Raw genomic sequence first — 13618 nt, 5'->3', positions numbered from 1 at the left:
TGTTTTGAATGGCACAGAACACCCTATAGAAAATATTCTTCACCGACGATAACCACATAAACAAAGACTCCATACAAAATAGCACTGCACCTTCTAAGTATGTTTTAAAATATAAGAACTAATTAAGTTCTAACCACATTGAAGTCAGTAGTGGGAAATTGCTGACATTATTATGATTACTTGCTTGACATGTCGTAGGTGAATTACAACATTGACAGATACAATTGTGTACATTGTTTTTGTTTTTTCAGTTTGAGTAAAGGCAGGTGAAAGTGTTTTGCTCAGGGTCACACAGTGTCAGGAGTGGGATTTCAACCCACAACTTCAGGTTTTTAAGTGAAAAGCCTTAATCACTACACCACACATCCTGCCTATTACTATTACAAATTTCCGGGTGTTGTGTGTATGTGTCTTGTTGGTGAACTGTTCTAGGGAGACATTACAGTAAGAATTTATTTGTACTATGTCCACATGACCGTAAACCTGGAGAAAGTAGTTTATTAACATTCTTTACTTCTGCATGCCTGCAGTCTTTCTTTGGATCATTGGAATTACTAGGGGGGTGCAACATCAGAGGAGGTGACACCCAAATGACTGTTCATAAAATTTTAGTGCAGTGTCCTCAAGCTGAAATTGCCAACAGGGAAAACTCAATGGAACAATTGAGTGTCCATAGGCTCAAATCACCAAGAGAGACCTCCCCCACTCATTAAAACATTGACAGTCTGCACACCATTAATAGTTGGAACAACCATGCTACATGATCAGCTCTCTGAAAGAAGGAGCTCTATTCATCAAGTCACCCTGTGGGCAGCCTCTTTCGTCCTGGTTACCACACTGTGTGAGACACCAACCCTGGTGATGTCACTACTCTGGGTCATTGATTAACAACACTTTTTCACTTGTCATTAACTCATGATTAGACTGAGGATCAGATTGTCCCTACGACACACTAGAATATGGATCTTTTATGTCTAAGCTATTCCAGTGTATTTTAGGCTTTCCAGGAACATCAAGGGATATGAAGCAGAGTTGTAATATAGATGTTGCTGTCTCTGTGGTATATGGATGAGTGTATATTTTTTTAAACTTAAACTACTTGATAGCAATAATCTTCTCCTGGATTATGTTTAATAAGGATAATAATATTAATAATTCATTACATTTACATAGCACTTTTCTCACTACCCAATGCTCTTTACAGAGTAAGTGGGGAGCCACTTCAACCACCACCAATGTGTAGCACCCACCTTGATAATGCGACAGCAGCCATTTTTGCACCAGTATGCTCACATTAGCTATTAGGTGGTGAAGTGGTGAGAGAGAGAGCCAGTTAGAGACGGGATAATTAGGGGGACATGGTGGACAATTTACCCTGGCCATCGGGATGTACCCTGCTCTTTACAAAGGATGCCCAAGGATCTTTAATGACCACAGATTGTCAAGACCTCAGTTTTATGTCTCATCTGAAGGACAGTGCTATTTTTGCAGCACAATGTTCCCGTCACTCCACTGGGACATTAGGATCCATATTCAAACCACAGGGTAAGCTTCCCTTGCTGGCCTCACCGACATCTCTTCCAGCAGCAACCCAAGCTTTTTCTGGTAGGTCTTCCATCCAAGTACTGACCAGGCAGGCCTGCACATGCTAAGCTTCAGGTGGATGTCCTGTTCCGAAGTGCAAGTGGTATGACCACTGGTGTATCCACTTGTGTGACTGATCTTTTTTAAAATGCCACTTCTGCCCACATTGAAAAGTTTTTACTCCTGCCTGCAGGAGCAACCTTTGGATTATTAACTTGCTTGATGTTAATTCTCCACATACACTTTAGGTACCCAGCAGACTGTTCAGAATGTCTTTGTGCTTTTCTCTAGTACTTTTATCCTCCATCCTAACAAATCTTTCAATGAAATATCACTGTATCATTAAGCTCCATTGCCATGCAGTTGTGTCATTGCAGTGATGTACTATCTAATGCTTGCATTGTTTAGCACCAAGGCCAAAGCATACATTTTTGTCATCAGACTAAAAATATTTTCCATTTGGTCTCAGAATCTCCTTTGTTCTTTCTTGCAAATTAGTCAAAGATTTTTAAACAATGACTTTTGTTTCACTCCTGTCCCATGAACAAACTGATATATGTGCAGTTTTACTCATAGCAGCTGACAAGGACAGTAAGCCGTTTCTTTAGGGTTGTCATGGACTGCTTGATCTCCTTTTTATAACTAGTGCCTGTTTTGCTGGGATATTCCATTTTGTAGGCTGCCCAGAACTTTGCATATTCATAGCTGTGCCATGTTGTCTGTTATTTCTTTGTAACTGTCTGTACTGTGCTTTGGGGATTTTCAAGTCTGGAGAATCTTATAAGACCCTTAATATGGATTGACATTTTATTTCAAGGCATTTTCACACCCACTTAATTTGTTGTGTTTTTTTCTCATACTCCAGTGTAATTTCTCTGAAAGTGTGGTTCCTTTAGGTTCATGTGAACACACCAATAATACGAATCAAAACAACCAGACTAAGATGCTTTCAAACGCATGGGCTTGGTGTGGTACGAACTGTTTTGACATGTATGGTGACCCTTTTTTCCCCCTTTATATTCTTAACCAAAATGCCTCCAATCCCATACACTGGTCTACCACTTGTGATCAGATACACTATCTCAGTTTAACTCTTTCTCTCCTCTCCCCTTCTTTATCTATGACCTCAGGCAAATAGGCAAAGTGAAATAATGGGCAGGAGAAAGAGCTACACATTATTAATAATAAATCTTATAATATTATAAGTAATTTCATACAAGCAAACATAATATGGCTTTGCAAACCAAGACAATGCAACCTGATAATGTTAGATGTGTAATTTCAGGTGGCACCATGACTTACAGTTGCATTAGATTCTACCTGGTCAGCTCATCATCTGCACAGGCCCAGACAGCTTGCTTTCTTCAAGTCATCATCTGGTCAGCTTTCGTCAGGATACAACATGACAGACAGAGATGTCTTTATAAGCCTCTCTCTGTATTGCCCCTGTGTACCTCTGATAGACTATTCACTAATGGAATAGCATTGTCAGTCCTCCCATTTCAAGTAATTTTGTCACCATCCTTCAAAAAACAACCAAGAAAGGAAATGCAAGTCGTTATGTAATAAAACTAGCCCTCTTGGTCACAGATGGCCAGGAATACTGGTTTCTGTAACTGAATTGCTGAAGTTTGGGCATAGAGAAAAAAGTGGGTTGTACTTTTCCTTACTTTTAAGCATTAAAATACAAAATGCTAATTCTACAAATAAAGATATAGAAACTATTTATCGACTTATACAAAACATATCACTTCACCACACCAAAAGAACCCTGGTGCAGATTGCATGAAGTTGAAACACAAAACCAATGTAACTACATGAAATACTATGCATTACTGGTGAAATTGTGTATGCTGAGTGTGGTAGTCATGCTAAGCATCTGCTGTCAGTAATTAGGAAATTTCATTCAAAGCATAATACAGTCACGGTTTAACATGAGCATTAGAAATAATAAAAATGTAAAATACATAGGTATAAATGCGACACAATTCGAATAAAACAACTCACACAAGTACCAATTAACTAGAGAAAGCCTAGCACCTGATACATGGCCCTTACATGCGTGATTGTGCAGCAATTGAAAAAGAAAAATAAAGGTGTAAATTCATCCATGATCTGGTGGATCAAAAAACATGCTGTACAGAGGTATCGAGAAGCGAACAGCAGTGCTCCATGAGACAGACAATCAAACCCCTTGATTTCACACTGCAAAAGTTATGTGTGCAGGTGTGTCGTCCTCTCAATGCAATCACTTTTCAGGCAAAATGTGGATATACTGACTTTAACATATATAAATAATAACCAAACAATCCAAGATGAACATTATTTACAAATAGTCAGAAGAGTTAAGACAGTAGACATTTGATTTGACATAGCCTAAATTGAGCTTATGTTCATATGATGGCCTTGGGAGAAAATGCACAACATCTTAACAGTGAAATGAAGCTGTCATCATACCATCAAAACAACAGAAGCACATCAGCGTATGCCATCAGCAGAGCTTACCTCCTTTTCTAAGCGCACTTATTTAAAACATGTTCTTTTCTACCATGTATAGTAGCTCATATTTTTGTATTTTCCCAGTTATTCGATAAGTCATTTTGCTCAGAGAGCCTTGTTGGCAAATAAACCAAATAATTAAGGAAATATAGGGTGATGGGCAAACACAACTGTTCTCAACCCTTGTGTGATATTTTTTCGTGGAAAATCTGCCCAATGAAAAATACACCCATGGGATATTTATTGATACTAGCCAACCCGCAGCGTAGCATATGCAGCATAATTATTTATTGATGGGTGAGCACTTCCTGAAAGACACAGTTGTCCAAATGGGGTGGGTTTGAGGATATGACTGTGAGTGAATGAAAAGATGGAACTCTGGAGAGAGCAACATACAATATTGTCCGTGACTGAAAACTGGGTTTGGCAGATACAGGCATATCTTTTTGAAAGTTTGGCCCTGTGCCTTATTAATTGTCATTGCAAAGGCCAATACAACAGGAAATTGTCTGCGTGTAAAAGTAAAAGGCAAATTTGAATTTGATGGGGTCAGGGATATCTCGGAAGTGAATGGTGATAGTAGCTGGAAGCATTTGGGACATTTCCACAATTTCTGCCTCGCCACCATAAACTCCAGAAGTATTCATGTAGTCAGCGTATTGTTGAGCAGACTGTATGACTATGCTTCCATGACTAAGAACAACGCTCTGTCGTGCGTACCCCATGGTCTTAGAGTTGGCGTGCGGGGCTCTGTCGTGTGTACCCCATGCACACTGCCTGCTCATGCCTCGAGAGCGAGGGTGGACGCAGGAGGAGGGTTAGAGTTGGCGAGCAGGGCTCTGTCTTGCGTGCGTGCGTACATGCGTATCCCATGGTCGGGTGACTTGGTGGATTATATATATAGAAAAGCAGCCGTAACCGAAAAGAACAATGAAAAGTCAACGTGGCTCAGAGGTGCATGTGGACTGTAGTAGAGACGAAAGCGACTGAAGCAGTGTTTGGTGAGGTGTTGTGTGCGGGCACATGAGCAGGCAGTGTGCATGCCTCGAGAGCGAGGGTGGACACGGGAAGAGGGTTAGAGTTGACAGGCGGGGCTCTGTCGTGCGTATCCCATGGTCTTAGAGTTGGCAGATAGAGGCATGTCTTTTTGAAAGTTTGGCCCTGTGCCTTATTAATTGTCATTGCAAAGGCTAATCTAACAGGAAATTGTCTGCATATAAAAGTAAAAGGCAAATTGGAATCTGATGGAATCAGGAAATTGTCTGCGTGTATAAGTAAAAGGCAAATTTGAATCTGATGGGGTCAGGGAAATCCAGGGAATGAGGACAGTTAGTGAGGTAGCAGCTGCGATAGTTTTACACTCCAGTACATTGCGGTGAATGCTGGTAACAGTCAGGCGGGCGGGCAAGCGGGCAAGCCAACAAAAACACTATGCTCTTAGTATGGTATGAATCAGGTTTTTGTAGAGAAAGGTTTTCCCTGTTCCTGCAGGACCATCTAAGAAGAAGCATGTTTGTCGCGGATGGGAATCGCTGCATGCAGCGTGTAAAACAGTTTGCGAGGGAGGACACGGCAGATAGAGGCATATTTTTTTGAAAGTTTGGCTCTGAGCCTTATTAATTGTCATTGCAAAGGCTAATCTAACAGGAAATTGTCTGCATGTAAAAGTAAAAGGCAAATTTGAATCTGATGGGGTCAGGGAAATCCGGGGAATAAGAACAGTTTGCGAGGGTGGACGCGGTCGTGCGTATCCCATGACGCGGGAGGGGGGTTAGAGTTGGCGGGCGGGGCTCTGCCGTGCATATCCCATGGTCTCTGTCTTGCATGTCATGGTCGGCTGCTTAGTGAATTGTTGGTGGGCTGGGCTCTGTCGTGCGTATCCCATGGTCTCTGTCTTGCGTGCATCTTGAGTGCCATGGTCGGCTGCTTAGTGAATTATATATATAGATGTTGAATTCACTTGCAAATCTACAGTGTGAAATGCAACCAAATTACTTGGAAACTGAAACAAGGTTAACGAAAAGTCCCCTGATTCGGAGCAAAGAAAAATGGACCTGGAGTGTAAAACACCTTCAGACTTGTTTTCAATATTCCTCTGTCTTCATGATATTTTAAATGGGGTCTCTAGCCCCAGCTGTGGGACCTCTTAGAGGTAGCTGAATTTAACTCTTAACTCAACAATACAATTTATTTTTGAATCCCCAACACACCACGGGCACATGGGGAGCCCACTGCTGCAGCAGCAACAGCAGTAGGGGAAAATAATGAACCAGCCTGACAACATGAACACACTTGTGTTTGGACTAGGAATAGAAACTGTTACGCTCTGTGGTGGGTCTCTCTGGAGTTTGGCATTTTGTATCTTTTGTATTTTGTTGTTTACCATTCAGTTTTAGTTTGAAATTTGTTCCTTTTCTGTTAACTCCTTTTGTATATTTAAGTAGATTTTTTTCTCTTTTCTGTTAATTGTGCCATGTGTTTTTGAGAGACCCCTAAGTGGATTACAAGTACCAAATAACTTTTAAGTGTAATGAAATCACTAAAGATTTTTTTCTGTTTGACATAACAGCTTCCATATTATCTTGGAACCCGTAGTAAACATTTAGGAGGCAAAGACAGCTGCATGTTTCATTTGGGTGCTGCTTTTGATCACTGAAATAGTTGAGATGTTGTGCAAGAAGCCAAGTACTATGTGATGAGGATATGAGAATGAATGTTTGACACTTTTTATTATGATTATATATGTCAGTACAATAAACCTAAAATGCAAGAGAGAGAGGGCTACTTTTTGGGTGCATTTATAACATTATGGTCAACAGAATTCCAAAGAGAAACATTCTGCACTATCTGCAAAGGTAATAAATGTGAAACATAACAATGATTCGGTACCATAGTTGGCATCAAGAACAAAAAGCAGAATAAAGTGTTGCAAAATGATTGGGGTCAAGGAAGTACTTTATGTTCCCCAGGTTACATGTGTACTGATTATTCTAATATCTTATGAAAATTGTGAAGTGTAGTTGGAATACAGTTAATTTATTGGGACATTCGGGCCTACTGATCATGTCCTCTTTATTGGACAGACTGTTCCTTACACTGAATTTTCCATTCTTTACAGTGTTGTAAAGCACATTCATTTACTTTTGTTTATTCTTTTCACTTCTTTTTGGTACAGCATGTGATGATGTGTGCTCTCAGCCTATCTATCTATCTATCTATCTATCTATCTATCTATCTATCTATCTATCTATCTATCTATCTATCTATCTATCTATCTATCTATCGTGCCCTTCAAATCAATTTATCTATTATAGAGTATCTTTCATTTCTGTCTATCTGTCAATCAAGCTGTCTATTTTATGGTGCCTTTTCTACCTTTCTATTTTATAGTGTCTTTGCAATTTATCTATTAGTGCCTTTCTTATCTATCTATTATATAGTGCCTTTCACATCTATATTATATAGTGTCTTTCATTTCTGTCTATTCTTATATAGTCTTTCATTTTTATCTATCTATATTGTGCCTTTCACATCTATCTATTATATAGTGTCTTTCATTTCTGTCTACATGTCTATTCTTATATAGTTCCTTTCACATCTATCTATTATGCAGTCTTTCATTTCTGTCTTTTATATAGTGCCTTTCTCATCTCAGTCCTTCCTGTCAAAGTAGATTGTATTTTTGCCCCCCAGCTGTATAACACAGCTTAACAGGTCTGGGATAAAGAAGCTGCTAACAGATGGGCATTTATTTGTAGGGAATTACAAATACAGGGTGAGGCAGAAAGGACGGACATCTTTGAAATGGCTAGAACTCACCACTAGGTGGACTGACAGATGTGCAGTAGGTGGCATTAGGTTCGCGAAGTCTTAGCATTTTTTTATTTTCTTTTTAGTTGAAGCCATGGAGCCGTGGACGATAGAACGATAGGACGATAGAACACCGTGTTTTTGAAGAACAACTAATCTATTACCACAGTTCAGCGTGAGTTTCGTTGCCATTTCAATATCCACAGAAATAAAGCTGTTCCCGCTCGTAACACTATCCTACGTTGGGTTAAAGAACTTTGTACACGAGGTACACTAATGAACAAAAGACCGCCGGGGGCTGCACGAATGGCATGTACCCCTGAAAATGTGGAAAGCGTACGACTAGCCCTGCTGCGCAGTCCAAGTCGATCTGCTCGGAAGCATTCTTCTGAACTTGGCCTCAGTAATCGTTCGGAGCGCTGTATCGAGATGATAAACAACTTCTTTTTACCTGAATTACGACGAAAACGTATTCCCATCCGGCGTGTGTGGTTTCAACAGGATGGGGCGACAGCCCACACAGCTTGAGCATCAATGGATGTTATTCGCTCTGTCTTCCCTGGTCACCTCATTTCCAGGTTTGGTGACATTCATTGGCCTCTTCGGTCCCCTGACTTATCCATGTGCGATTATTTCTTGTGGGGTCAGCTCAAGGCACATGTATACGAGCATAAGCCCTGTACATTGGAGGAACTGAAGGAAGCCATTCGCGTGGAAGTCGCCCAAATCGACAGAGCGATGTTGAAAAGAGTGGAGGCCAACTTCCATGAACGCCTTCAGAAATACATCAGTGATAACGGACACCACATGGGAGATGTTGTTTTCCACACTTGATTTTGTCAAATGCTATTTCAATATGAACTCAAATCTTTCAATGAATTTCTTTGTAAGAAAAAAATTAACAATTTTGTGATTTTGTAAAAAGCGTCCGTCCTTTCTGCCTCACCCTGTAGATGCTAATGATACATGTACCTTTAGTGTTTACGTTAAAAGTTAAACGTAGTACTCCTAATTTTCCACTCATTCTCTTACACCAAGGTCATCAGCTGTAGCCCTTATGTACTCACCAGCTTTTGAGGCAAACGAGAGCTTCTGCCTCTTGCTAACTGAATTTTTTAGCAATGTACTTTTCTGCAGACAGTTCCATGGCAGTTCTATTTGATGCCACGTCAAGCACATTGAAAAGAGTGAATGGAAGGATTGAATTTCTGTCTTTATTTTTTTTGTACCCGCTCCGAATTTCCCAGCATAATGGGGCCTGTTCCGAGTATTGAATAGAATACAATGGAGTCTGTCAGGGGTGTCGGCCACAGTGAAGATGGCTCTCACCACCACTTGACTTGCCTCTCAAGCACACTGAGCCACACACGCATCAGAATAATGTCGATTTGGAAGTGGTGAATTGTGAATTTTGGTGTACCTCCAATGGGGCTTCTGTGGTCCACAGGTTATTTCAGTTTTGATTATTGCTGAACTTTTAGTACCTAAATTATATTTTCACTTGTTACTCCTAGTCTTTCTCACAAAAAGATAAGTTTGTCCCTGCTGCTTGTTTTTTGGCAAGTCTACATCTGATTTCCTTGTAATGTTGACATGCCTTAATTTTCCTGAGGTTGGAAAGAATGGAGGAAAAAACAAAAAAAGACAGGAATGCATGGCCAAATTACTGTTTTCCTTCTTTGTCTTTTTGTCTCGGATCAGGTGGCGGCCTTTCTGGGATCATGTTGCCAAAGCAGGTGAAGCACTGGAAGTCAATGTGCAAAGGGTTGATCCTTGGCACCTTGGTCACAAGTTGTATGATCCTGCTCTACTCTTACGCTACTCCTACTGTTCATCTCAACATACAAGAGTAAGTGTGATGTTGTCCGTCTGTCATGATCTAGATAGAAAAGGATGTATCAGCTCTAAATATCCTCAGCATTACAGTCAGGTGAGGGAGGAGGTAATATGAATCGTATCACAGATTGTCCACACAGTGGCCATAAGGAGGAGAAATGAGATGTAACTAGAGATGTTTCACTTTATTTGAGCCCTCCCTAGAGAAGTTTCATACAAGTCAAATATGAAATTCCACTGAAGTCGATTGTTGGCAGAGGAATATAATCAATATTTCTGCATATTGCCTCCTCCTTGTCAGCCAGTAGATCAATACGAAGTGATGAAAAGCCCTTGAACCATTTTTTTACTATGTTGCATACTGATCTGGCTTCAAAGCAGCTTGATTTGAAAGTCTTTACTTCCTTTGGAGTAATCGGTTTGTTTTTTAAATACAATGACACATCTTTTCCCTCATTAGTTATTCTTCTACATTTCAAAAGTGATTGGCAGCTTGAAACTGAAGCTGACTTAATATACTGTTGCATCTTCTAAGGGTATGCATGACTCCAAATATATATCAACGTTATCGTGCAATCATCTCCTGTGCTTTTCCTTCTTCTTCTTTAAACAGGGCGCCAGTACCCTACTCCTGTGATTATCAGCCAGTAAACATTCGAGCTCTCCAGGCTTTCAACACTTCCCAGAATGCTCAAGGGCGAGGAGCTGCCTGCACGCCCAAGGTGGATATCATGTTCATGAAGACCCACAAAACAGCAAGTAGCACTATCCTGAACATTTTGTTCCGCTTTGGAGAGAAGCACAGACTCAAGTTTGCTTTCCCGGAGAGTCGTAATGACTTTCTCTACCCTGCTTCCTTCCAGCGATCTCATGTCAAGGACTATCAGCCCGGCATGTGCTTTAACATCATTTGTAACCACATGCGCTTCAACGAAGAGGAGGTTCGCAAGCTTCTTCCAGCGGACACAATCTACTTCACAATTATCAGAGATCCTGCAGATCTCTTTGAGTCTTCCTTTCACTACTTTGGTCGCATTATTCCATTTACTTGGAAGATTTCTGCAGATGATAAACTGGCGGAGTTCCTTCGTGATCCATGGCACTATTATGACCCGGAGGGCTTCAACTCCTTCTACCTCAAGAATCTGCTCTTTTTCGATTTTGGCTATGATAACAATCTAAATCCAGATGATGCGCGAGTGGATAAAAGTATAAAGGCAATTGAGAACCGATTCGACCTGGTCATGTTGCTAGAGTATTTCGATGAATCGCTGATTCTCCTGAAGGACATTTTATGCTTGGACATGGAGGACATCCTTTATTTCAAGCTTAATGCTCGCAAGGATTCTCCTGTATCACGGCTTCCTCTGGAATTGCGCAGCCTGGCGTCTGACTGGAATAAAATTGACCTAAAACTATACAATCACTTCAATGCCACCTTTTGGAACAAAGTGAAGCGGTATGGAAATGAGCGGATGGCCCGGGACGTGGCTGAACTGCAGCGAAGAAATGCGGAGATGACAGCCGTGTGCATCGAGGGGGGGTCAAGCTGTGGAGTCCAGCATGATTCAGGAATCGTCCATGCAGCCCTGGCAACCCATTGGGGAAAAATCTATTCTAGGCTATAACCTAAAGAAGAACATTGATAAAAAGAACCGGAAACTTTGTCGAAAAATGCTCACTCCAGAAATCCAGTATTTGACAGAACTGGGAGTCAATCTGTGGATAACAAAGCTCTGGGCCCACATCCGAGAATTTGTAAATTGGTAGCACAGTCTTTCTTCCCTTATTGATTTGCACTCACAGGCTACTTGTTTGCTAGTGAAAAATTTGAAGACTTATCTTTGTATTACTGAATGCAAGAAACTCAAGAGTTCAGTGCATGCCTTTTGAACACAATACTAGCAACAATGGAACAACCCCCCCTGAAGGGCTGGTAGTGTCTTCACCGTTTTAATAAGGGAATATGATCAAAGAAAAATAACTTTGACGAGTTCTACCACTGTTACTTTTGAAGAAGAGTTTGTCAGAAATGATTTGTGATGATAGATTTATTTGAGGTCCTTGTGCCCATGGTTTAACATGGGGGCCAGGAGGTGATGAAATAAATTATGTCTAATTGCATGGCTTTCCTTAGACATGCAGTAAAAATGGTGAAAGGAGTAAGTGAGCAGTGGCTTCCATTGAAACGAGGCGCTTACCTGCAGTCTCACTGGGCATGGCTCTGTTACACGAGGACCAGTGCAGGTATGCCTAGGACTGAGATGAGTGGACATGCCCCAATGCTTGCACAGAATGTCCATGGAAGTAATATCCAGTGACACTGCGTTCAGGCACTTATCACAAAGTCATTACAGGAGCATGAGACACTGTGAAGTGTTGTGATACAGTAAATGAACATCTCAGATGTGATTTAGTATGGTAGCTTTATCTGTTGTAGCACGTTCTTAACATGCTTCCTGCAACCATACCAAGTATATCCTGTCAGACAAGGCTAGCAGGTAACTACTTCTACTTGGGCAATGGAAATGATCATGCTGGCCTGCACCCATAACGTCCTTCCGAAATTCACTAAAATTTGTTTTAGACCCTTTATCTCCCAGATCATTTTTCTGCACTGTTTTTACACACTTTTCAAAATAATTTATGTATAAGTGTTTTGTGGAAACACCATGTCATATTGAACTACGTGAATGTCTGTTATTGAAAAACCTCATGGAAGGGATGGCCCCAGCTAATAATCTATGAGAGAATTTACTAAAATCCAGCCGTGCACGCCAAAATCAGTAATACATTTTAACATTCCTATACATTTCAAAACTTTTCAACATCCATTTTTTTGCTTTAGGTTTAGACTATTAATACTGTAGTTTCATCCTGTTTCTTACAAGTAGTTACTTCCACCAGCTTTCACAACAAGTACAAGGCCCATCTTTTTATGCCCAACAATTGCATATTTCTTTGAAAGATAATCTCTCAAACGTTTGTCCACCTTAATGAAAGGATAAGTGTCTTTGTGTCTGTCCGGTTGGTATGTCTCTGTCTTTCCAATAGAGGGCGCAATCACAAACATTTGTAGCAAAAAAATGCCTATATGTACACACACACGGCTCTCTGTAATGCATAGAACAAAGGAACATTGGCATATAACACAGACTGCATGGCATTTGTCATTACAACAGATGGTGCTTCACAAATATTTTACTTGTGTATGTATATATATATATATATATATATATATATATCTATATATATATATATATATATATATGTATATATATATGTATATATGTATATATATATGTATATATGTATATATATATGTATATATATATATATATATATATATGTATATATATATATATATATATGTATATATATATATATATATATATATGTATATATATATATATATATATATGTATATATATATATATATGTATATATATATATATATGTATATGTATATATGTATATGTATATATATATATATATGTATATGTATATATGTATATGTATATGTATATATATGTATATGTATATGTATATATATGTATATATGTATATATATATATATATATATATATATATATATATATATATGTATATGTATATATGTATATATGTATATATATATATGTATATATATATATATATATATATATATATATATATATATATATATATATATATATATGTATATATGTGTGTGTGTGTATATATATATTAGGGTGTTTCATTTTCTAAAGCAAAAAATAAAATGTAAAATTTTTGCAGGCTTTGCTTACGCCCCGAGTCTCAGTGATATAAAAGATATATATGCCAAATTTCAAGGAGATTGGATAATATTTAGAGGTTGCACACTTTGATCAGTTTGTAAAAGTAGGCA

General features: G+C 39.3%; 1 protein-coding gene across 1 annotated transcript in view; it reads left to right on the top strand.

The window, feature by feature from the left end:
* gal3st1a (galactose-3-O-sulfotransferase 1a) overlaps positions 1-12833 on the top strand; it is a 63632-nt gene extending 50799 nt beyond the window's left edge. Inside the window, 3 exon segments of the mRNA XM_028825068.2 lie at positions 9595-9742; positions 10343-11267; positions 11269-12833. Of these exon segments, the coding sequence (XP_028680901.2) occupies positions 9595-9742; positions 10343-11267; positions 11269-11499 (1304 nt within the window). The 3' untranslated portion in view covers positions 11500-12833.
* The last annotated feature ends 785 nt before the right edge of the window (positions 12834-13618 follow it).

The sequence above is a fragment of the Erpetoichthys calabaricus genome, chromosome 18 (genome assembly GCF_900747795.2).
Source record: "Erpetoichthys calabaricus chromosome 18, fErpCal1.3, whole genome shotgun sequence".
Classification (NCBI taxonomy): Eukaryota; Metazoa; Chordata; class Cladistia; order Polypteriformes; family Polypteridae; genus Erpetoichthys; species Erpetoichthys calabaricus.
The sequence above is the reverse complement of the archived record's forward strand: the minus strand, read 5'-3'. Positions and strand labels throughout refer to the sequence as shown.